This window comes from Astyanax mexicanus, chromosome 7 (assembly GCF_023375975.1).
Source record: "Astyanax mexicanus isolate ESR-SI-001 chromosome 7, AstMex3_surface, whole genome shotgun sequence".
Classification (NCBI taxonomy): Eukaryota; Metazoa; Chordata; class Actinopteri; order Characiformes; family Acestrorhamphidae; genus Astyanax; species Astyanax mexicanus.
Window position 1 is genome coordinate 16,727,352 of NC_064414.1, and position 27,490 is coordinate 16,754,841.

The 27,490-nt window shown below is 37.0% G+C and overlaps 1 protein-coding gene across 1 annotated transcript; it reads left to right on the forward strand.

The window, feature by feature from the left end:
* Nucleotides 1–5,314: 5,314 nt before the first annotated feature.
* On the forward strand, nucleotides 5,315–26,136 carry plek (pleckstrin). Its single transcript, XM_022662949.2, has 9 exons — nucleotides 5,315–5,422; nucleotides 13,895–14,050; nucleotides 15,556–15,737; nucleotides 16,186–16,277; nucleotides 17,162–17,346; nucleotides 19,666–19,770; nucleotides 22,257–22,340; nucleotides 25,517–25,589; nucleotides 25,919–26,136. The coding sequence occupies exons 1-9, from the start codon at nucleotides 5,381–5,383 to the stop codon at nucleotides 26,056–26,058; spliced, it is 1,059 nt and encodes a 352-aa protein (XP_022518670.1). The 5' UTR covers nucleotides 5,315–5,380; the 3' UTR covers nucleotides 26,059–26,136.
* Nucleotides 26,137–27,490: the final 1,354 nt, after the last annotated feature.

The following is a 27,490-nucleotide window of genomic DNA, read 5'->3' on the forward strand; positions in this document are numbered from 1 at the left end:
CGGTCCATATAGCGTCGCTGACTTTTTTGACTAGGCGCCCAACTGTCCCTGATCTAAGCTAGTACTTGCTGACAAGGCTCGGTAGGTGGTACCAGTTTCTAAAAATCTGAGAGTAACAGCAGGTTCTGTGTGTGTGCGTGTGTGTTCCGGTGTGTATTAGTCAGGCCAATCCGATGGAGCAGATCATGAAATGTCCTGGTGGACATTTAAAAGAACTGGTAGTGTTTTTCAGCATCGATTTGTTGCATTGGCAGTACCAACGAAGGGACCGCTGTCGTCGTTTTTCTGCCGTGACCATAAATTATCCAAAGGCTATACTCCTCGTGTGTTGCCATGTTTGCATCGTTCAAATCCGAAAGCCCTTTGCCATGTTTACATTGTGTAAATCCACAAGCCCTTTCTATGTTCTGCCGTCTTGTGGAAGCCTCCAGTTACACGCGTTGCACATTGAATCCATTTCCTGTCTCTGTCCTAGAGTTAGGAAGTTCTCTCTTGTAAGCCTCTGCCACATCTTTGACAGTTATCTCATTCATTGCTCTTTGCTCATCCAGAATATAGATCTGCATATTACGCAATCCAAATATTAACATGATTTGCAACATAAAAGCAGTAACTTGAAGCATTACAGAATAGTAAATTATTTTACTCGGAATAGTAAAAAATATACTCAAGTACCAACTCCTCCTGGAGGGGATGACTACCTCCCAGTGTCCATGAATTTCTACAAGGTCTGTGGTATGATATCACAGTTGCAGTTGCACACTGCTGCCCACATTGGCAGCTCAAATCCTCAGCTGTATTTACTGCAAAACAAAATATAAAATTTATAAACCTGTTATATGAAATCAGTATACTCTGGTAAAACAATCAATAGCCAATCTTTTATCACATTATATTAACATTGGATGTATTTTGACTTCTACCCTCCTGCACTGTGTGGGTTGGTAACTCAATAGGCTTCATTATTGGTGATGAAGTACCCAAAATTGCTCTTTCAGAAGAATCAAAGCTGATGTTCCAAAAGACACTTTCTTTAATTCCTTCAAGGCTTCCAGGTTCTTTTTTCATAATGATGCAAAATGTAACGCATAAGAAAGATATGACTTGTGGGTGTCAGCGAATTCATAAAGTAATTATGCTTTCGCATTTCAGAAAACAACTGCTCAGCTGTCTGGAAGTTGAGCCATTGACACAGTTGAGGAACATGCCAAATTTTTCTCAGGACATCCTTTTCTTCTTTTGTGTTGTACTGATGAAGCGTATCATACAACGCATAGGGTTCAGCAGCTCCTGTGGCGGGATGACCATTGTCATCTGGTGGGTCTTTTTTCACATTTAGCCATGGCAAACTCACTTTCAGGTTCCCTTGCTTAGCAGACGCAATATTCTCTGGGGTAGCTTCAGCTCATCATCCTGCAAATAAGCTAAAAGTAATTCTCTCTGGCTCTCATATGTTGGTGTGTGTTACCAGTCCCTGAGCAAAGTCATAGACCATAATATTTGGGAAGTGTTTGTATAATAACAACATATCTCCGTAATCTTGTGGGCTTTCTGCTCTGATGTTAAATTTTACTGCATTGACAATTCCACATGGACAGATGATTACAGACCAAGACCAAGGTTTCCCAAGGCCTCATCCTACAACATTATGAATGAGACAGAGAAAATGAAGCCAATGAAGCTTGAATACAAACAATTGTGCTAATAAAATGTAAACGAGTTGCATGTGCAAGACCTTTTAATACATTTTTATACAAAATACAACTTACCTTGAGGTTCATCAATTCACTCGGGAGTCGTTCTTCAGTTATTCCAACCTCTGCATGTTCCACAATGGATTTCTTTGCACTCACTTTAGCGTATTCTGTGTTAAGTACAGTGTTGCTGGTTCTGGTTCGAGGACCAATTCCATGGTGCCTATTTGTTCTAGGCAGGTACAATGGCAAATGGATTCTCTTTGTTACCTGGTATTTTAAATAGAAAAAGAAAAACAATAACGCTACACAACAATAGTAACAGTTTGAACATACAACCTATTTTGGTGTTTACCAAACCAGGAATTGATACAATAATAAAAAAAATGCTGGCTTAGAATGCTGGCTCAAAATGTTAACTTACTTTTCACAAAGCCTCTACAGACAATTTCTTGAGCAGCAGACTGCCAGAACGCCTCGATATTAACATGTCCATCAAACTCAGGTGATCCTTGACATCATTTACTGAAAGACAACATCAGATCAAATAATCAAATCAAATTAAATTTATTTGCACAGTGCTGATGTCACAACGCAGCATTACAGGACAAAGAATCAGGCAAAACACTGGACATAATACAAAACCCACAGTGAGCGCAGGCTTACACATGAAAGGGAATTCCTGCTCACCTGGCATTATAAAACACCCTTCTTGTGAAGGTCAAGAGTAACAACAGGTGGATGGTCTCCACAGTTTACACATTACACATTACAAATTGTAATCATGTGCTGTCGGTGCCTCAAAATGAAGATAACCATTGTTGTAGAAAAGAAAATGCAAGGTGGGCCACCCCCACCTCTCGTCCGGGGTACAACTCCCCTACGTGTTCGTTTGATAGAGAGTCGTAGACAGGTGGAGTGAAGTTGAAAGCAAAAGTATTTATTACTGAATTCAGGAGAACCAATACATACAAGACCGTTAACAGCCGTCCCAGTAGAAGTTCTGACCCCCCTCTGATCTGACTCCATGTTTATACCCCAAATGACGTGAAACCTACTGATGAGGCGTTGCTAAAATCATCTCATGTTCGAAGACATATTCTCACGTGTTAGTGCTCAAGTTTCACAGGTCTGACCGGACCACTAATGTTTGGCCTTGATTGTGTCCAGCCGGACAGTGTGGTATTGTTTTAAGAATTGACTGGGTCCAGTCAGACAGTGTGATATTGTTCCAGTAATTAGACAGTGCCGCCCTCCCTATGTGCGCGCGTCCTCCCGCTTTGGTAGGTGAAGGACTTTGCACGCACAGAGCGAAAGGCCGCACTGTTCGTCCCGAAGCCTCCTTTGTATCAATTTAGTTCGTACAGAGTGCACTAGCTGATGATTGATGGCCGTTAGTCAGAGACATGCAGTAAACGAAATGCTTCAAGCATGAGCTACACAAGTCTCACAATAAATCTCATATGTTATATGTTAATGTGTTAGTGGCGCGTGGTTAGACCGCCATACAATAGACCCTATGTGTTAGTAAACGCCTTAAGTATCGTGTGGGTTAATTTGTCACAATAGAGTCTGTGTTAGTCACATGCCTGATCAAACAATGTTTTACTATATATGTAAAGAATATACTGTGATTATTGGTTAATCTTCTATATAAATGCGTGTAAAATACACTGTGAGTAATAAAAATGATTAAATACAATGTGAGTATTGGTTATGCACATAGAATACAAGGTTTCACACAATGATTATGTAATTATAGATACTAAGATAAGTAATCATAATTGAAAGATATTTGTCAATACACTCAAGGTAAAATAAACAGTTACTCTTCACCATGAAGAAGTGAGACATGACTTATACTTCTTCTGGTTTGTTTGCTCCAAGGCTCTTCCAACTGCTGTGTGATTCTACGACAAATTTAATAAAGACACAGATAACTACAAGTTACAATTAATGTGCATATATTATATTATGTGCATTAAATTAAATTCACTTGTAAAAGATGTAATTCTGAATGAAGTTAGTTCTGATCTGGTTCAAAGAACACTGATTAGTGGTTTTATAATTGTCAAGCTTGAAATAATCCAAGGTTTGGAGTCATATTTAAAAAAAAAAAAAAAAAAAAAAAAAAAAAAAAAAAAAAATATATATATATATATATATATATATATATATATATATATATATATATATATATATAGTATTGCTCATTAAATAAACATTAGTAAAGATTACCTGGACAGAGTTTCTCAAAAAGAGTCACAGATGTAATGTTAATAACAAGTGGTCATTAAAATTGTGTAACTCCTTCATTCCACTCCTGATATCTGTAGAAATTGCCACATATTTTAAAGACTATCTGCAAGAAAAGAAGGCAAATTTCCACAGTATTAGTTGGGGTCAATTTCTAAAGTACTTAATGAAACTTCCAAAATAAACTCAATGTCACTACATACAGTGTTATATATTAAATAGGGTAAATCACCTAAATGCTTACTTTTAAGAAAAGCTCTGGCTGGGCCTGGTTTAAGTGCCATTTTGCAACACTACACTTGTCCATGTTATGTACTTGACATGCAGCGCTGTACAGTGCAGTGCATAGCCTTATTACTGTTTTTTTTTCTGTTTTTGCACTTAGACATTAAGCTCAATATAAAAAAATGTTTGTTTAGAAATTATTTTCTATTCCTAAACCATGTTAAATTATAGTAGATTGGAGGAAAGTCATTCAGACATTCTTGTAGCAAACCTTACAGATGTTTAGGCCTGTGGATTATTGTTTGTGTTTTAATCTTTTGGAGATATGTTCTTAATAATATTTTTTCTTAAATAATAGGACTTCTTCAGTGTTGCAGTGTTAACATTATTTTGAACAGATTTCGCTCATTCAAACAGCCTGAAAATGTTTTTTAAAAGCTCACTTTTACGGCTCTACTTTAAAAACACAATTGCGTTTAAATCAGACTCTGGATCAAAAGAACAGTGTATAGGACAGTTCGGGCTCGGGCACAACATGGATGGACTCGGTCCATGCCGGGCTGAATATTTTGGGCCCAATCTAAGCTCTACCGAGTTCAGAAACTGAAATGAAAGCAAGTAAAACAGAAACTGCACTGATCTGGAACTGAGAAATGTGAAGCACATCATGTGTTTTCAGGTTTCAAGTGGGCACAGAGCTGAATCCCTGAATATAATTAAACTATAATTAAACAATGATAATGATTTAATAACCTTTATTTACCAGTAAAATGAGATGTAATAAATCACAATGACCATAAGAGGGCACCACAAATCTAACACTGTTGCATGGCAGAAAAAGTGTGTATCAGTCTCAAACACACTTACTCTGTTTCACCATTTATCTAATTTAATTATATGCAGTATAATTAGATGTGAGGCATTTTCTTCATAATTTATCTGTGCTTAAGTATTTAAATAATAATTATTATCAATGACACACATGAAGACCTGAAACTATGTGAAGCTATGTGTGGTATGTGTAGGCTGAAAATATACAGCGCTTAAAGCTGACCATGAAAACGTGTGACTCATGTTCACACAACCACTTCCTTTTTGTCAATACACTTATTATGCAAGCAGATATAAAAGCCACAGTTTAGTGCCTCAGTCTTCACACTCACCACACCTAGCGCTGAACACACAGCTGAACACAGCCTGCAGACATGGAGCCCAGCACCATCCGGGAGGGATACCTGGTGAAAAAGGTACAAACCTGCAGTTTATCATCATCAAGACCATTTCAACTGAAGGCTTAGTTTACAGTAGATCCTAAAGATCCCTTGGAATCTAGACATACAATATTTTTTACATATAGATTTATACACATTTATACACAGTTGTGGTCAGAAGTACATTTCTCACAGACTCCCAGAAGTATTGGTGTTTTAACTATTTATTTGAAAAGTTTTTTTCTGGGGCTGACTGTGTGTAAAACACATCTTTCTTATTAGATATGTTTGTATGAATATTTTTGACTGTGAGGTAATTTAACAGCTTTTAATTTGTGAAAAATTTTCACAAATCAAAGCTTTTAATTTGTAAATGATTGTTTGGACAAACTTAATTTAATGTAAGGAGCTTGCTGTGGTTTTATAGGCAGGGTTCGGTAAAAATAAAAAATATATTTCAGCTTCTGACTTTTCTTATGAAAGAGAAACAGTTAAACTGCACTGTCTATGTTAAACTGACTCGAGTGTTTTTCCCCTTTTTGCTGTTATTTGAAGTAATGAACACAACTTCCCCTAAAACCCAGCACTAAAAATACTCAGCTATCGGTCAGCCTGTGTAGAGCTTCACATATTTAGGTGTGAGACAGAACTTTTTTACATTACATACATAAATTAATATAAAAAAAACTGCATTTGAAAATTTTAAATTATAAATAAAACTAAAGCTGTATTCTGTACTTGGATCATACAGAAAAAAAGAAAAACAATTTCAACTAATTGTCTTTCCTTTTTCCTCAACATTAGAAAGAGAAAATGAGGATTTTCTCACAGAAAAAGCAGAACTTTGGATAAAGAAATGGAAATGAAAGAAACTGTAAAACCATTTGTAAATACTTGTAAACACTGCATCCTTTGCCCACAGTGAGCATCTACATTACTAAAGGTTTTTATGTTACGTTTACTGCATTTGATGTACATATAGCAACATTAACACCTGTCTATACAAAAAAGATCAGACTTTATAATGTTACATTTTAAATGTTAAAATTACATTACACACATTTTTGCTTTGTCAGCTTCATTGAATTAGTTAATATACAAAAAAAACCTAAACAATGATGTGATTTTAAACAGGTGGTTATATTCACGATTTAAAATCAGTATCCACTAAAGCCTCTGAAGAGTAAAGGATGAGAGAAAATTATTGAAATGTTTAAAAATAATGTTCCTCAAAGAAAGATTTGAAGGGATTTGCATATTTCTCCCTCTACAGCCCATAATATCATTAAACCATTCGATAAACAGAGAGAAATTTCAGTGTGTAAAGGATAAGAGCACAAGCCTAAGCTAAACACTGTTTTCTCTGATACATCAGATGCACTGCAGCAAGAACAATCATTCAACAATAGCTGATAGAATCACATGAACAAGAGATTTTATTACACACATGTATTATTATAAATATACTGAACAGAGCACAAGCTTTATGCTCACCATGTTCTTTATCATCAACAAGCTCTACAAGCTGGATCACTGATCCACTAAAAATGTAATGTGCCGTTGTCCATATGCCTATGTTGTAAACTTTACATATGCATCGGAAGTGGAGAGAAATATACAGTAGGCAAGTGCTAGTCTCATCATTGAAGCTCTGTGGTGACAAGGGTTTTAGTGCTGTATATATGCATGAGTAAGCGTAGTGTCAGAAAGTGTGATTAGCAGTGAGCTGAGCTATGAACTGAACACTGGTAGGCTAGGAAAGTGCATATTTATATGAAAAGATGACATAGACCACTGAAGTCCTCATTTTGTAGTTCGCGCCATGATGTTTATGCCCATATTTGGGCTTCTGTGTCTAAGATTTGAACGGGCTTTTCAAAAACTGACCTCTGTCACATTCTGTGGTAAATAAATATGTTTAGAACCCTGTATGTTTTATTCTCTGTACATTTACCTCCTAAATGGCACAACACCAGTGAACTCCAGTCAGATCTCGTTTTGGATTCTTCTTCTTCTTCGCAGAGTATCATTAAAGCATTTAGAGAGGTAAAAACACTTTCAGCCTGGTTGTGTTGAGCAGTGTAGCCTTTGTTAAAGCTTTAAAATTTATTTTACTGCACAGTAAATACGGTAAATGTTCAAATGTGTTACAGTGTTTAAAGCAGGTTCTGGAGTAATTCTGTGCTGCTGGGTTACTGAATTGCTGCTTTAACACTCTCAGTTCTCCTCAGAGAGGGCAGTTAGTTCATTAGTTGGATCAGCTGTGTGTAAAATGCTGTAAACTTACAGCTGGAGTTAGCTGGTGTTGCGCTAAAAAGAGTCCCCGGCCGATCTCTGCAGTTGTGCTGGGACCTCAGTTCAATCCGCTGTAGCATTAGCTTAAAGTTAGCATTTTTCTGATTTTGACTCTTAAACGATCTCATAATTCAGAGGATCCAGTGTCGTTCAAGAGTAAAATGTACACAGAATAAAATGTACAGGGTTCACAACATATTTATTTACCACAGAATGTGACAGAGGCCAGTTTTTGAAAAGCCAATTTATTTTCCTCATAGAGAAAAAACGCTAAGATATGAAGCCATTGAGGAATACAGAATGCCTGAAATTGCTTGTTCGATCCCTGCCATGCAGCTTACCATATACTGCCGGAATGCTCTCTGGGTTGGGTAGATTTCACTCTTTCCCATCATCACTCTTTAAGGTGTGTGGATGAGCTGATCTGTGCACAGGTCAGCATGAGGTGTTTTCTGATCTTTTGGAGCCGAGTCACTGCGCTTTTCTTTGAGCACAAAAGATTATAATTTCCTTTGTTGCATAAAGAAAATAATAATCATTATTTATACATTTGTTACACGCCTACATACTATTTAATTTATGAAGTAGTTTTGTATTATCTTTCTTGCTTTATTATAGACATTAACATACATGTTTAATGTTCATTAAAAAAGGCATTAATAAATGATTAATATACAGTATATACACTCGCAAAGAACCTTATTAGCAACACCTCCACATAATGCAGCTGTTTCATCAGCCAGTACAGTGGCAGCAGCACAGCTCATAAAATAATGCAGGTATTGGGGAAGCAGTTACAGGTAAAATTCTCATCACCCGTTAAAATAGGGAACAATGTGATCTCTATCATTTCTAGAACTGCAGGTCTGCCGAGATCTCAGAGTTTACTCAGAATTGGGTAATGAAGAATAAATCATCCAGTAAGGGGCAGATTTCTGCTGACAGCGAAACGTCTTGTTGAAGCGAGGGCTCAACAGGAAGGCCAGACCGGTTAAGAATGAACTCTGGGTCAGATAGCCACACACATCTCAGAAAACACATCATGACCTCGGGGGGTGGTGATGGGGGGGGGGGGGGGGAGATACAATAGCACAACCTCTGCTCATACTAGTTTCAAGATCAGCACAGTGAGTTCAGGGACCTTCCTAAATAATCTCTGGGTACTGCCTGACACACGGACCAGAACCTCATAGCAATCTTTCAAACATCCTGTAGAACATAAATATATTATTTGTATTAGTATTAGTATTAGTGAAGTTTTCCTAATCAGTTAAATTTTTAAATAGTGCTGTAGATATATATTCTAACAATCTCTTTTATACCATTATATGACTGTAAATAGATGAGTTTTGACCTTATATAGAATATATAAGCAGTCACCCAAAGTATTTCTTTGTGATGTTGGGAGGATAATTGCCGAGGGGTCTTGTCTAGTAGATAAATTAACATTGATTTTAATCTCTATTATAACCAGACTATCACCACATCACACAGTTTAAATGTATCAGCTGGATAACTTACTGTTGTTACTTTGCATAAAAAATCATTTTTGTGGTAATGTCACGCAGCATTGCCTCCCATTAATCATGAAATAAAACATTCACATTAATCATTTAGTTCAGTTTTCATCAGACAGTGTTGTATTGTAGGTCCAGCAGATGCAGAATGAAGATTGGCATCAGGGCAAACAAATAAAGGCACACTATTTAACAGTTGGGGAGATACAATATGTGCAATCCAGATTCAAAAACTACATCACTCACATAATAAAATGATGCTCATTTGTCTTTTAAAGGAGGAACGTGATTAATCCCCATAAAGTCAGACCTGTTTGTGACTAGTTTACTCTGTCACAGGTTGAACCTCAGCAGAAGCAGGTGCATCTCTATAGATCATAGTTGAGTGTTGACTGACTAGCTGGTAGCTGGCGTTCTAAGCGCAAAAGTGGGGCGAAGGATCAGGGTGGTAGCTAGGTTAGCATGCTGCTAACACTACGATGCAATGCTAATTGGCTAACTGTAAAATCAGGACACATCCAACAGCAACTGTCTCATAATGAGTCATGTCCTGGTCCTGATTTAGCAACTGGAAAAAGAAATAACCACCCACACATATGTGGTCACCTTACTTACTACGCACAAACAGAAGCTAATACATTTATGAAAAAACATTTAAAATGAATTATTTGTACTGTATATATTTATATGTGATGGTTCCCCTCAGGCACAGCCACTGTAATCCGGTAGTCCGGAAGCACAAACGACACAGTCACAGGGTGTGTGAATAAGTTTAAAACTTACCTTGTTTTTAGAAAAAGCTCTCTACCCACACACAAAACAACTGAAATAAACATAGCTCAGTGGGGCTTTAGCCTCTTAATGTTTGAGTCCGTGTTGAAGCAGGGTTTGAAGATGGCTAGGTGGCTATTCTTCAATAAGGTCCAGCTGGAAATGACCGGGACTGCGCATCTTGGCATGGGGCGGACCCAAAGATCCCCCTCCTCTCCTTAAGTCACATACAATCACACTGTCTGATTTTTATAGAACTTATTTGCAAATAATGGTGGAAATGGTGGAAAATAAGTATTTGATCAATAACAAAAGTTCATTTTTGGAGGGACTTTCAACTTCCTCCAAAGGTTTTCTGTGGGGTTGAGATCTGGAGACTGGCTAGGCCACTCCAGAACCTTAAAGGGGACATGAAACACTTCAAGTATTTAGTATAATTCATAAGATGTATTTTCACTCTTACAAATCTTATAAGTTTAACAGTTGTCAGTGAAACTGAATTAAAATAATAAGCAATCTAAATGTCATTTTCTTAAGTAAGCGCAGCGCCATCTTGTCCCAGCGCTGAAAGTGACGTCACGAGGTTGGTTCCCGAACGCCTCACTGACATAAACTATTAGTCTACAGTAGGGTTGCAACGGTATGAGATTTTCACGGTATGATAACCGTCTCAGAAAATACCACGGTATCACGGTTATCACGGAATCACAGTTTGTTACATATATTATTAAACTGACCCTTAAAGAAATTACAACAAAGGTTTTTTGTTCAATTAACTATTTATTGTAGAAACCTGGAACAACTATATAGATAATGTCTCCTTAAAAAAAATAAACTGTACACCATTAGGTGAAGGAAACCAGGTTTTTCCACTACTCTTAAGGTCATTAAGGGTGTATATAATTATATATATATATATATATATATATATATATATATATTTACATACACACACACACACACACACACACACGTGTCACACATTACATGTCCTCTAAGAAGTAAAGATCCTGTGTTTAAAATATTCAGTACAATTATTTAAGTTTAAATTATTTAATATCTGATAAACTGAGCCTGGGTCAGTGTCTGATCAACAACTGTTGTAAACGTCCGTTTTACTGCCAAGTTGGTATATAACCAGATAGAGGGGATTTATTTCTTATTTATGAGTCTGGTTTTAACACATGAAAAACAGGCACGTCAGAATTTGAAAATTAACGCATGTAAATGAATGGCGTCTTTCACATCCAGTCCGGCGAGCACCTTTACACGGACACGTGAATCCGTCGTAGCACGCACTTCACGCCTGTACCTGCGTGCCCAAATTTCGGATAACTCAGCGCTTTTGCGGGCGCTTACCGCATGGGTTGTGCACGACTACAAAGAAGTTTTATTTATGTTCAGATTAAAATTATAAACTAAACACATACTTTGCTCTGCACGGCGGGGTGGTGTTCTTGGAGATGGGAGAACAGGTTTGACGTATGTCCACCTTTAGCTGTGACTTTACGGCCACATTGATTATAAATCGGATAACCATCCTCGGGTGCGTTCGGCGGGTCTCTGAAATAGTCCCACACTGCTGATTTTAGTTTAGCCTTTTTTTAGGCGGACGGAGATTTGTTTATTCTGATGCACTTTCTGCTGTTCTCACCGCTGTGTGCTGAGCAGCTGAAGCGGAGCAGAGTTGCGCATGCGCGGGTGACTTTCTCCGCTGGCTTGCGTTTTACCGGTAATAAGCAAACACACACGGTATGATAACCGTGCATTTTAATACCATGGTATACCGTGAAACCGGTTACCGCTGCAACCCTAGTCTACAGTAACTTAGTTCCTCAATAGATAATAAAATCCAAACCAACAATCAATGCAAATCGGGGGCACTTTTGTATTGCCCCTGGGTGTAGTAATACTGGGAGTAGTATACTTTTATAGGGTGAAGAATGAGAAAATTGTTTACTTTCACTTTCATACCTCACCTCACAGCTGTTCTTCGTTGGTGGCTAGCGGGGCTGAAGCGCGAGAATCCTCCGGTTAGCTGCAACGCTAGGGGTTAGTGGCGAGCACTTTCTAGACCAGGACTATGTGGAGGAGAGGGTTTTGAGTCGGGAGCATTAGTGCTGGACAAATAAGCTGAAGTCCGAGGCTTTTTCCTCCGTTTTAATTTTTCCTCTGAACAGCTGGGATGTACAGACCATCCGACTGGAGGTACTGTAACAGCAGCAGCTGTGAGCCGCAAGAAACGAGCCAAACAACGCGCTCACCCAGCAGAGCAGCGAGAGGTAACTTACCGAAAGTCTAGATAAGCTGACAATTAAAAGATAACATAGCTAGTGTTAGCTACTTATCTAGCTATCTTACCATAGCTAGCCAACGCTAGCTAACTAACTAACACTAACTAGATGAAGCTAAGTACCCATTAAGCATTCTATCTTCCAAACTGAACAGTTTATCTACCAAACAGTGCCTTGGTGTTTCAATATCCACTAAAATCATGTACGTTTCATTCAGTCTTAATGAACTCTGGACTTTACATGTTAAATAGCTAAATGTATATAAACAAGCTAGTTCACTGGATGGCAGTACCTGCTGTTGACGGGCTGCAGGGTTTCTGCACGGCTCCACGCAGAGAGAGAATAGACACCTACAAAACATCTCGCTCTCAGAAAAGCATCTAAAAAGTTCTGCTCAGGTTTATATAGGAAAGATCTCTGAGTAAATGCTCCATGTTAGCCAAGTTCAGCTTCATCTTCATCCATAATCTCCACAAACAACAAGCTCTTTTATGCTAGTTATGTACCTGGCTCTTCACCAACCAACCTCGGGAAGTCACCAGTGCTGCACGGGCAACATGGCGGTGCCCTAGCTCAAACGTAACAAACATAAATATATTATAATTTAGTGTGTAAACATTTTATATAAAAAAATCCCCCCAAATAAATTCCATTATATTTAATCCCTTAGAAAACTTGTACAAACTGAAATGTTTCATGTCCTCTTTAAAATGCTTCTTACAAAGCCACTCCTTTGTTGCTGTCCTGGCAGTGTGATTGGGATCATTGTCATGCTGAAAGGCCCAGCCACGTTTCATCTTCAATGCCCTTGCTGATGGAAGAAGGTTTGCACTCAGAATCTCACAATACACGGACCCATTAATTCCTTCGTGTACACGGACCAGTCGTCCTGGACCATTTGAAGAGAAACAGCCTGATGTTGCCACCCCATGCTTCACAGCTTACTGCAGGTTATTCACTCAGTCCCCCCGTGTGGTTGTGGGATTTTTGCTCACCGTTCCTGTGATCGTTTTTACCCCACGGGTTGAGATCTTGCATGGAGCCCCTGATCGAGGGAGATTAGCAGTTATCTTTTAGGTCCATTTCAGGTTCATTTTCTCATTTCTTCACTCTGAGCTGCGTGTATATTGCAGATTCAGTTTTCCCAGCCTGGTGCAGGTCTACAGTTTTGTTTCTGTTGTTCTTCAACAGCTCTTTGGTCTTCACTATAGTGGAGTTTGAAGTGTGACTGTTTGAGGTTGTGGGCAGATCTGCCCACAGAGTCTCTTAAAGAAGAAGTTACAGATCTGGGGCAGCCAGAAATTGCTTGATCTCTCATATGATTACAGGCCTCTCTCATCTTTTAAAGTGGAAGAACTTGCACAATTGGTGACTAACTAAATACTTTTTTCCCCCACTGTAAATAATAATTGAAATGGTATTACTTATTAATGTGTATGGAACAATGACATTAACATAACATAAAGCTATGAAATAGTCATTAAGTTTTTATTTAAAGGAACTGATATTTTGTAATGTTACCAAGAAAACCCAGCGTTTTGGGAAAGATAAAAATAAAGCTACTGTTAGGAATCTAAAACTATGAAGTCAGCATATATTAATTAATTTATTTTTTATATGTTTTATTCCAGGGTACTGTGCTGAATTCATGGAAAGCAGTGTGGGTGGTCTTAGCAGATGATGGAATAGAGTTTTATAAAAAGAAGACGGACAGCAGTCCCAAAGGCATGATTCCATTAAAAGGAGCCACACTGACCAGCCCGTGTCAGGACTTCAACAAGAGAATGGTAATACAGCCTGCAAACATAAGAACAAAACCACTAAAAATTTTGCGCAGCTGTAGTGTTAAATAATAATTAGAAAATCAAAATAAATACAAAAGCACAGTTTTGATATGAAAGCAACATTTCATACTTTTGTGCAGAGCTGTCCATAAACACAGTTTCTCTCACTGTTTCTCAAACCCCTTACATTTTTGTAAATATTTTAACTTCTCATGGTATAATACCAAACACATGAAACTTGTAAAGATACAATGTAAAATACCCAGTGCTGGTATCACTTATACAGCCCCAGATCATGATGCTACCAGCACCATGCTTGACTGTAGACAAGGGATAGTTTTCTTGGTACTCCTCCTCACTCCTCACACATGACCTGCCTCTTCTTCAACCTCTGCAGCAATGCTGGCAGTACACACATCTGTTTTTAAATCCAACCTCTGAATAATACGCTGAACACATGGATTCAGTGTCTTTGGTTGACCTTGGGGAGATCTGTTCTGAGCCCTCCTGGATAACTGCTAAGAGCTTGGCCATTGCCCTGTATATTAGATTTAGGATGTTATCAATCTTCTTATAGCCTAGGCCACAATTCTCACAGCAGTTTCTCACATATGAGAGAAATTCACTCACTTTTGTTGTCAGGGGTTTAGAAATTCAGACAGTTATTTGAGGTCACAGAAAATGTACTCTTATTATATCAGCTGTACACTGACTGCATTGTATCAAAGTGTCATCAGTGTTGTCCAATGAAAATATAGAATAATATTTACAAAAATATGAGGAGTATTCTAAACTTTTTGAGAAAAAAAATCCAAACCTACATAGCCCTGTGTGAAAAAGTGATTACCCCTAAATCTAATAGCTGGTCGGGCCACCCTTAGCAGCAACAACTGCAACCAAGCATTTGCGATAACTTGCAATGTCTTTTACAGCGCTGTGGAGGAATTTTGGCTCCACTCATCTTTACAAAATTGTTGTAATTCAGCCACATTGGAGGGTTTTCAGGCATGAATGGGCTTTTTAAGATCATGCCACATCATCTCAATCAAATTCAGGTCAGGACATTGACTAGGCCACTCCAAAGTCTTTATTTTGTTTTTCTTCAGCCATTCGCTCTGTATTACTAATATAACAAAACAACACAGGCCTTATTACATTTAGTTAAATTTCATAGGCCTGCAGTGCATTCTAAAAATAACACAACTTTGCAATGTTAGTAATCCTTTAAATCTCAACTTTGTTTGGAGTGTGTTTCAATCATGAAGAGCAGAAAGGAACTTGACAAGACAAAACATTAAGTATCTTGAATTTATACTGTCTGCAATCAAACAAAGGCAAAGTAAATGTAACAATTTGGATTCAATTCTCTTCTCACTGCTAGCTGTAGCATGTATAATGATGTATGTGACTCATGATTTGATGACAGCAGAAACCTGTATTAACAGACAGAAGTTAAAGTGCAGGTATATGTTTAGATTTTGGTAACAGTTTGTATTGTTCTCTGGCAGTTTGTGTTTAAGCTGAGCATGACGAAGAAGCAGGACCATTTCTTCCAAGCTACTCACCTGGAGGAAAGAGAGCTGTGGGTCAAAGACATCAAAAGAGCCATCACCTGTTTACAGGGGGGCAAGAGGTTCGCCAGGAAGTCCACCCGGAAGTCCATACGATTACCTGAAACAGTTAATCTGAGGTACAATCCCGAGATTTTATGAGACAAATAATTTACTTATTTACTTGTTTAATTTACTTATTTACTTATTATTGAGGACAGTTATTGAGTACAATGAAATATGCTATTGCATTTTTCATTTAATATATAGAAAGATTTAATTTTGTGATCCTGATATTACTGTGGATAAAACAATGTTTCTGTTCTGCCGCTGTAGTTTAGTACTAGAGAAAAAACGCAAATAATTACCATGAGTTACGTCTCTTTACTGGAATAGGAGACTTTAGTTATATACCACCTGAACTTGGTACCTCATTTCACAAGTTTTCTTGCTGACTTAAATTAAAGCTTTTTGTGGTTCATATTTTTTCTAAGGCTTTTAGCTCAATCTACTTCTTAATCAAAATAGTCATTAAAAGTTTGTAAATTGGATTTTTAACAGTGTGGCTGCTGTATGTTCTCTTTTAAGCGAGCTGTATACGTTGATGAAAGACCAAGACTCAGGAGTTAAAGAGATGAAGCTGGAAAAAGATAAGAAACTCTTCAATCACTGCTTCACTGGTAAGATATATCAGACTGAATGATCAGTCAGTTTAATCAGTAATGAATCTATACACCTGATTAGGGTTTGGGTGTGTGTACGGATAAACCATCACAGTCTCCCTGAAGCTGTGGGAGTCTACCGCATTTCGGTAGTGGCTCCCTGACTCCCGCGAGTCACATATAATCTGCTGTAATTCAGAACGAGTGCCCCAAACGCGCACACAGGCCACAGACTTTTTTTCTCTAATCGCGTGTGGGAAGGAGAGAGAGAAAACAGAGAGGGTTCTGATAGGCCTGTTCTCTGCAAAGAGTTTGTGAGACAGCCAATCAGTTTTTAGTGTGGGTGGGCAGTGTTTTTCCCCCCTCCCGGACGGGATTTGTTCAGTGAGTGAGAGAAAGCAGATCATGGCAGAGGCAATATTAATAATTATTGTAATATGATATGAATTTTTTTTTATGTGCAATTTTTTGTGATGTTGTAACTGTCAATTTTTGGGCTTTTTTTCCAAAAAAAAAAAAAAGAAAGCAGGGCCTTCCAAAAAGAAAAAAGATAAAACTCATTTCACCTCTGAATACTCTAAATTTAATAAAAAAAAATTAATTAATATAAAAGTAAAGTTGTGTGCAATTTTTGTTTTTTTTGTTTTGTTTTGTTTTGGAAAACATATTCCCATGCTAATAATTATGGAACTTATATATAATATTCCAAATAATTATGGAACTTACATATAAAAACTAGTTGGTAAAAACTGAATATTAAGCAATGGGGTTTTATTCTAGGACTGGTCTATATATAGAACCATATGCAGGACAATTCATCGCCTTCAATGTATCTCATAATGTCATTGCAGTCTGTGTTGTGCTGCTCTGCAGTTCTGGTAAATGTGCTGTTCTCCTGACAGGCAGCACTGTGGTGGACTGGCTGGTCTCTCAGGGGAAGGTCAGGAACCGGGCAGAGGGGCTGATGCTGGCCACAGGGCTGCTGAACGAGGGCTTCCTGCAGCCTGCTGGAGACGTCTCCAAAGAAGCCGCTGAAAGTGGAGCCGAGTCGGTGGCGCTGGACCAGCCTGATGCACTTTACTACTTTGTGAGTATTAGAGCACTTTGTGTCAGCTTACACCACAACCACAGCATACACTCAGCAGAAATAGCTGCACCCAGAAGGAAGTGTGGGTTTGAAATGATAGTGGTAAGGAAGATAGAGGATCCAAGGAGCAATAAATGATAGAACATTTGGAGAGTTTGGGTTCTACTTGGTCATGTTATTTCAGATACACATGCAGAAGTAGTGTGAGACGTATGTGTAACACAGCATGCCACAAACCCTGGGATTAAGGATGTTCCTAATTGTGTTCTGTGATAATCCATACAGCCATACAGCTCTTGAGATTGCAGCAGTGTGTGGACAAGCATTGTCATATTTGAATAGTTTATCTGGTGTGTGTTTGTAAAGGTAGAGCCTAGGAGCATCAAATGGCCTTTTTTAGGGGTCTCAAACACCTCTACAATCAGTTCCAACACCTTTAAAAGTGAAAGCATTAAGTTGTGTTTTGTTGTCTCTCTCTTATAAGATAAAAAAGTTCAAAAGCATAGAATTAAACAGAATATAAGAATGAAAATAGAGCTGCCCCCCCTCCTCGTCACACAAAGTCTATCAGCTGTTTTCTTTATACAGTGGTCACGTGCACAATCAAACAGCCTTCGTCATGCTGCTAATGTGTGACATTTTTTTATGTAGTAAGTTAATGCTGTCCATTGTTTAAACAGACGTGAGAGAGGCTAGCTGTGGTGCTGCTCTTCCTCCTGCAGAGCTCCTCTGAATTCTGGGAACTACTAAAAATCAATTTTGAATTAGCTTAAGTATATAAGTGGCTGCAGAAACTTCCTGACAGTAGTGCATTACAATAAGGCTTTTCTTAGATTGGCAATGTTACAGAGGTGTAGAAGAGATTTTCTAATAACATTACATATGTATGTATCAAATGCTAGATCTGAATCTATGACATTGCTGTGATATGTAAGATTTTTAGCTGCTGAACCAGATGTGAGTAATCGGCCAGATTTCGCATTAAGTCTGATCATTTATTTCTATCAACTTCTGTTTTATTACTATATAATAGGAGAAAGTTGTCATTAACATTTGTCATCAGATTTGGCTGATCTGAAGAGCTGTGTATGTCTATTTGTAGCTATATTAGCCGGTACTGTTAATGTGTAAAAAGGTGATAAAGACAGGCAACAACTTTTTGATCATAGTATGTGAGTAACAGAAGGTGTCATATGCTTCATGTGAAGATGTAGCAATGTTGCTAACAATCTGCGCATTTAACTGTTAGACTCACACAGTAGTTCTAATCTCAAGATCAAGCGCCACACTCGTCATTTTCACACTTACAAAGCCCACACATTTGCAAAGGCCCCTCATTCCTCTCCAAAAACAACCCCCATGTAAATGTATCTATACTGATAAAGTTTAAAGTTCACTGACTAAACACAGGCTGGATACATAACAGCAGTAAAGGAGAGAACCTCAGCCCAGACTACAACCTACAACTAAATCAGAAAAATGCAAATAAAAAAATACAGGCAGAATATGTACATAGTGATGTGTTATAACAAACAGAAATTTTGATTTTTTTACATTAATAACTCACACAGTGTTTATTAAGAGTAACGGCGGACGTAAACGAGGGTAAGACGGATTTTATTTAATAAATAACAAACAAACAAGGAACAAATGAGAGATAATGCAAACATAAACAAACAGGGAGGAATAACAAAAGAAACAAACGAGGAACTGAAATAATACAGAATCAACTAAACAGGGCAGGGATAAACAAACAATAAATAAACAAGGACTATAGGAGAGTGCAATGAACTACAAAATATGGCTAGACAAAACAACAGACGAAGGAGCAAAGACACAAGGGGACTATAAATACACACAGGAAACACACACCTGGGGAAACAGGTAACGAGGGGGTGGAGCTACAAATTAAACAAACGTGACGGAAAATTACTGAGGAACACACTGGGAAACGGAGAAACACAGAGCAAGAGCGTGACACAGTCCAGTGTAGAGTCAGCAGTTAATATTCTTTCAGCTTTAAAATATTCCAATTTTAAGTAACATCTGAATTCTGAAAATCACAATTTAATGCATGTTAGAGCACTTAGGTATAATGAAATTTATTAACAGTGCAAAGGAGTATTTCTGTGTAATATTTTAGTATGAATAGTATTCATCACAATAACTTATCAAATAAATCTTAAATATCTTTGCTGACAAAGATGTTGTTTATTCTGCACAGTTTAACAGCAGTAAATATATTATATGAGTGGATGTCTCTTTAAGTAATTATATTAATTTTCTGAAGTTGAAATAAAGTCTGATGCTGTGTGGCAGGCTGATAGCGGATTCTTCTGTGAAGGATACTCCAGTGACGAGGACGTGATAGTGAAGGAAGAGTTCAGAGGGGCCATAGTGAAACAGGGCTGTCTGCTGAAACAGGTGAGTGTATGATCTGTATCTGTGGTAAACTGTGGGTTGAAATGTGAGGAGATGAAGATCAAAGGAAGATGCATCATTGTGCATCAATCTGTTTCTGTATAGAATGCATCATTAGAGATTACTGAAGCATTTTTTGTTTCTAAAGTGGAAATCTCTCAGATTTTACACCAGAGAACTGATGTGCTGTAATTAGTAGTGGAGTGTGGTGTGATTTTAAAAGGGGTGACGAGGGGATTTTTTGCTTGTCACATCCTGCCAGAAACTGGTATATGCTTATAATTAAAATAAATCAGTCAGTAAAAATAAATAAATACTAATATATATATATATATATATATATATATATATATATATATATATATATTATACACACTTTTCTAGTGCAAGTTTTCTAGTGCAAACAGTTAACCGTGATCATGATTCTGGATTTTTGTTTTGATTTTCTCACAATATTTAAAACAAATAGTGACATTTTTTTATTATTATTTAATAAGTGTATGAACATTTTAAACTGCACCTTAGATAAATGTTTCCAGTATAAACAATATAAACTTAATTAGTGCTGTTTTAGGCTTAAACAAACTACTGTGGTGAATAATTTCTCAACAAATCATGTTTTTTTTTTTTAATAATCAAGAGTGAAAGTAAACAATCTCAATGGTGGACAGTGGTGGAAATATAATTAATTACTTATTTAAATAGTTTTTTTGTGTATATTTACATTTTTTGGTGATTTTCTTACTTCAGTTCTTTTACTTTAATACTTTAATTCGATTCTGATCTCTGGTGTTCAAGCGATGCAAATGATGGAGACTGAATGGTAAACAGAAGAGGGAATTATCTGTTCCCACAGTGCACATCTTAATTTTTCCATCGCAATGTATCATGTTACGATGCTTCATTACACACCTAGTTAACACAGACAAAGACAAAATAATCAAAACTTTTTAATAAGGTTTTTTTTTAATCATGCACTGGCTCTTGTTTTATTGGAAAGATAATAATAATAATGGCTTGCTTCATTTAAGACCTTTGAAACAGCTATGAAGACAGCGTAATGTTCAGTATATTGAACAGTTCAGCATGCTTGGAAGAGATCATTCAGCCAAGCCAATTCTGTTAGCTAACAGATGCTTATGCTGGCTAGCCTCATGCTAAGTGTTGAAGGGGCACATTCTGTCAACTCAGAGAGAAGGAGGCCAGTCATACTTTTTTTTCCTGAACATGGCTGGCTGAGGTATCACTGGGAGTAAACCCATAAGCTCATTAAACCCTAAGAGGATTGTGCCATTCAGAAGCTTCCATGTTTCTTCATGATATCATTACATGTCACTGAGTTTCCTGAAGAATAGATGTTAGATCAGGCCCAAAAAATCCGACCTGACCCAGCCCGATCCCGTGCACGTTCTGCCCGTGCCCGAGCCCGACCCGAACCATGAACTGGCTGTTTTCAGGCTGTTTGAATGAGTGAAATATAATCAGAATTATGTTAATTAACACTGTTACATAGAAGCATAGAACTATTATTTAATTAAAATGATTTTTAAGAACAGCTACCCTGAGTGCTGCAAGTCAAACGTGGAGGCATTCACGTGCGCCCAGAGCTACGTGATTATAACATTTTTCATTATAGTTTTATTTAATTTAATATTTATTTTTTTCTACTGCATTTCAGTTAGTTTTTATTCATTTTTAGAGTGTGCTTGCTAGTTTTTAATAGTTTTCACACATCTCATCAGAGAGATCAATCTAAGAAACACAAACGAGAGAGAGAAAGAGAGAGAGAGAGAAAGAGAGAGAGAAAGAGAGAGAGAGATTTGCATGTTCTGGTGTATGAGCTACTCACAGGTAAAGGTTCTCACACACTGTATCTTCTGTTTCTCTACAGAACACATGCTTTTATCTCGATAACACTCATATTCTAATCCCATACATAATTCTGCAGTTTCTCAGTGTTTTGTCGTATTTGCGGCGAGCGTGAGCCCTGTGAACAAGAACTAATGCCACGGACAGAGTGGTGCCGCGTGCTGCCACAACACAACACCCACCGCTGTTCAACTGCAGGAGTGAAAACAGTGCTTATAAATAAATTAAACACTTATTGTATCAGTAATTTCAGTTTGTTTTAGTTAGTTTTAAACACACAATACAGTTCCAGTTAGTTAGGTTTTTTCTTTCGGGTCGGGCCTCGAGTCTGCTCGGGTTCGGGCAGAGAATCTAAGCTCTACTGAAGAAGGAATAATAAATGAAGAGTTTGAGGTGTTTTTTATTTGTCCCTCTGTGAGACAAACACCAGACAAAACACAATATTTAAATCGTGGCATGAAAGGTTGCGGATCCTGGTCTACAACTTTCAACTACGACTCTCAACACAAAAGCTAAACCAGAAGAAATAACAGAAGTTGTGGTTATTGGCAGCTGTACTTCAGTTTCTACATCTATATCCATCCACTCAAAGAGGAAGAGTGAACTTTCTGTTTTTACAGGGCCACCGAAGAAAAAACTGGAAGGTGAGGAAGTTTATCCTAAGGGACGATCCTGCGTACATCCACTACTACGACCCCGCTAAGGTGATTATGTTGTGTTCATTATTCACACCATTTAATGCTATAGAGGATAAAAAAAATGAAAAGTATAAATAAATAAATACACATATAAATTATTAATTAAATAATTATATAAATAAAAATAAAAATTCACATAAAAATAATATAGATAAATAAATACATTAACAAATACTTTTTTTATGAAAAAGTACACACTTAAAATTATATCAGGAATCAATTTCCATATTTCCATACAACCCCCTTTATTTGTTACTGTTTCTGCATTTATTTAGTTATATATTTATTTATTTATGTATTTCAACACATCAATTTACTGAAATAAAGCCACACGGTAGCCAATGGCGCCGAACATTAAAGTAGTTAGAAAAAACGGTTGCTTCTGTCTGATTCACCAGTTGAACAATCCTGCTCTAGAGAGAGGATAGGACCGCCTACATAATTAACATACAAATGCAGAAATAAAGAAATGAAGAAATGCAGAAATAAAGAAACGTGGAAAGAAATAAATAAGTAAATAAATAAATGAAGAAATGTGGAAATAAATAAATAAATGTGGAACTAAATACATAATAAAATGTAGAAATACAAAAATCAATACATATTTAAATAAATAAATAATAATCATTTATTTAAACAATTATTTATATGTGCATTTATTTATTCACTTATGTCATTTTTCATCCTCTATATAAGGCATCTTTCTAGAGCACAAACTACATAGAGGAGGTTGGGTTTTGAGCACCCATCCCAACACACATACACACACACACACACAGAGTTTCCAAACTCTACTTCAGTTTTATACAAGGCAAACTGAGCATTTGAAGTAAAGTTGCAGCTTCAGTGAAGCCCTTTAGATATGTTTTCAACAAGTGACCCTTCAGTTCAGTTTTGAAAACTCTGTCAGAAAGTAGAACTTTCAGAATCAGTCTGTGGTCTCTGCTTGTGACCCACCGTTGTTCTAGTGAAGCTGAGGCTGATATATGCCTCATCATATTTTCTGTAAGCGGAAGTGGTGATGTTGGTGATGTTGGTAAAGACTCTGCTGTACTTCTTCAGAAATCTGTCCTTCTTATGTTAGCAGTGCCTAAATATGCCTCACTGGCCCCTCTGCAGTAGTGCTCACTGGATTAGGAGGGCGCACTGGGCCTTTCGTCCTCCTAAACCAGAGGTATTTAAACTATGGGGCATTCAGACAATGTAATTGCAGGGGGGCATAGGTAAGAGGTGAGATTTTGAGATTATGAGGTGAGATTATTGCTGGTGTTTATTATTAATATTTCTTTCTCTTTAGCACTGTAACATTTTAAGGCCATACACCAAAACTGTATGAATAAAAAAAGAGAGTTGTATGTTTTTATCAGTGTAGTTTCTTTATAGACTGTTATTGTGCATTGTATAGAGGGAAATATTTTGTGCTGTTTTTATTTTAAGTTGTTAGACAGTTTTAAAAAAAGTCGGAACAACTAAGATATTTATATAGATGGTTTGCAGTAGTTTGCATAGTGATACTCTTCTGTTGCAGCTGATGGGGAGGGGCTTTAAATTAAATGTCTAAAAATGTTGCTCTTAAATAATTATAGAAATGCACAGTGCTGAGTGTATAAAGTAGGTGGCTGGTCAGATTATCCTATTTATTTATTTATTTATTTATTTATTGCACCACCACCCCCTCTACGGAGGACTTTTTAAGACTTTGTTTTTATTAGCAATTAAATGAGGAAGGATAGGGTCATGGGCAAACATAAAGGAAAAAAGAAGAGAAAAATGTATATACAGTCATTGTCGTATACACGTTTCTTATGACTGACGCTAAACTGTTTTATCCAGCTGTTATATTATATTATGTTATATTAATACCATTTTAGCGTTTTTCGTTTCTATGTTTTGAAATTCGTTAGATTATATTTTTGTCAACATTTTGGGTTTATTTCTGTTTGTTATTTTTCTAATAATAATAGAAATTACATAATTTATTTTCTTTTGTACATTTTTTAAGGGGCGAGTAACAAAAGTATGTGCATGTTTCTGGAAAAACAAAAAAGTGGCCGTGGCATCGCAATGGTTACCATCCATGATGATAACGTCCATCGGCACAACCCTAGTGGCCAATTGCAAGTTGTTCTCATATTTGAATCTCCTCTGAAGAGTGGCATCATGGGCTCATCAAAACAACTCTCAAATGATCTAAAAACAAAGATTGTTCAACATGGTTGTTCAGGGGAAGGATACAAAAACCTCAGGCGACTCTGTTTGTGGCGTGCTTGCAGAAATGGCTTCTTTCGCATCACTCTCCCATACAGCTTCTCCTTGTACAAAGTGCGCTGTATTGTTGACCGATGCACAGTGACTCCATCTGCAGCAAGATGATGCTGCAGCTCTTTGGAGGTGGTCTGTGGATTGTCCTTGACTGTTCTCACCATTCTTCTTCTCTGCCTTTCTGATATTTTTCTTGGCCTGCCACTTCTGGGCTTAACAAGAACTGTCCCTGTGCTCTTCCATTTCCTTACTATGTTCCTCACAGTGGAAACTGACAGGTTAAATCTCTGAGAAAACTTTTTGTATCCTTCCCCTGAACAACTATGTTGAACAATCTTTGTTTTTATATCATTTGAGAGTTGTTTTGATGAGCCCATGATGCCACTCTTCAGAGGAGATTCAAATAGTAGAACAACTTGCAATTGGCCACCTTAAATACCTTTTCTCATGATTGGAAACACCTGGTTATGAAGTTCAAAGCTCAATGAGGTTACCAAACCAATTTTGTGCTTCAGTAAGTCAGTAAAAAGTAGTTAGGAGTATTCAAATCAGTAAAATTATAAGGGTGCCCATACTTTTGCACCGGTCAAATTTTGGTTTAATGCATATTGCACATTTTCTGTTAGTACAATAAACCTCATTTCAATCCTGAAATATTACTGTGTCCATCAGTTATTAGATATATCAAACTGAAATATATTTAGAACTAAAAATGATTAAGATTAATAGGAGTGTCCAAACTTTTTCATATGACTGTAAAGATGAGAAACACTAAATGATCCTTAATGCGCATCAAGTTCACGGTGACCTTTTTAATATATGCAACATTAAGTGCTTACATTATCTCATCCAAATAAATTGTCTATCATTTGATTAGAAAATCTGTCAACCCCACAATATATATTTGTTTCTCTCGTTAGGGTGAGGACGATCCTCTTGGCTCCATTCATTTGCGTGGATCCGTCGTAACTGCAGTGGATTATGTGCCTGACGGTAAGAGATTATTGATTGTAGTCGTTAATCAGCGGCTATTCATCACTACAATAAGCATAAATGATATGATGTAATCACATTTCTGCATTTGTAGCACACAGCTCATTACCATCCACAGCCACCTCTTAACTCAAACACATATTTATAATCAAAGCTATTCAACAAGAACTTCCACATGTTTCTTTCTGTTCTTTAAAATTTCCTGACTATGATAATGAAACGTAAATTGCAGACCTGGCATCACATTATGGCTGCAGACATCTAATTAATTCTCTGAAGTGTTGTATAAGAGATTTAAAAGCTTTCTTTTGTTTGTTGCAATGCTGCAGCTAAAAGGCATGAGGTTGAGGGGAATCTGTTCGAAATCATCACTTCAGATGAGATACACTACTACGTGCAGGCGGCGACAGCTGAGGAGCGCAACGACTGGATCAAAGCCATTCAGGTGGTGGCAAAGTCTGGAAAATAACTGTGAGGATTCCGGTCATCGCCCAGAACTGTCTTGACAAACCAGTGTATAAAATAAAGTTGACATGTATTGACTGAAGCAGACTGTCTGCTGATCGTATATTGCCTTTATTAGATTCTATGAATAACTTTGTGAGAGATTGTCTCGGATCAGCGTGTAGTTATCCTGTAAAACCTCTGCCTGGAGGACAGTGTAGTTTATTTGTGCACAGTGCTATTTATATGATACTGTGCCAGAAAAAAGATAAGTGTGGAAACTGCTTAACAAATCGTCTGAGTCCAGTAACTTCCTGTTTCTATTTGAACAAACATCATTTCCTGTCTGTGAATCTTTCTGCCACGCTGTGGTTAGCCTCACACACCAGCTGCTGACGTTCAGCAGCGTCTAAAGATTACACATGATTAGCGCTTTCTGTCTTTGCTTATCGAGCCTCACACACACTAGTTTTGTTTATGGAACAGCAGAGTTTTTCATTTTATGTCATTCACTGTCCAAATTACACTGCTCACTTGTCCTCTGCACAGGGACATGAACATTATATTAAATACTGCATTTTAAATACAGCATGTTGTGGTGATTGATATGATACACTGATCATATCTGGGATGAATGTCTGTCACTTCAGTTTAGAAGCAGTTTATTCATGAACAACTGAAAATCAACCAAATTTTCTTTTTTTGTTTTTCAAAAGTGTACTTCCAGTTCCAGTCAACTGGGGAAATAAGGAAAAGATAAAAGAAAGACATTATCCACTACTTTACTTCAAAGGTTTATTTGAGTTAGATACAATATAACAAAGCTAGCAAGCTAACACGCTATACAGTGGTGTAAAAAAGTGTGTGCCCCTTTTTTTGCATTATCAATCTAATTTAAATATTAGTCAAAGAAAACACAAGTAAACATGAAATGCAGGTACCACATCAAAATAAGACTACCTTTATATAGGGTTTATGAATGATTTATTAATGAGTTTATTAATGGCTATTAATTGATTTGTAAATACGTAAAAAAACATTAATAAGCAGTTAAGTTAATAAGCAATAAATATATAACAACAGATAGAAATGTCAACAGTAAGTTAAACATTTGCAACTTTGATTCCACACTCATTTATACTGTCGAACCTCAGATCTGCCTGAATACTGATCTTTATTTGTGTTTTCCATAAACCCTTCATATTAATATATTTGTAAGTATATTTAACTATTTACTATAAATTAAATGACTAAGCAAACAACGGATCACTGTTGCCTTTTCAATTAATGTGTTGTAACTGTTATTCAATGGTTTTTAAAGCCTTCACAACCTAATCAATAATAATTATTAACCTCATTTATAAACAATTTATGAACCCTTTATAAGGGTAGTCTTATTTTAAAGTCGTACCACGTTTTCTTATTAAGGGAGAAAAAAATACAAGCCTACGTGACTC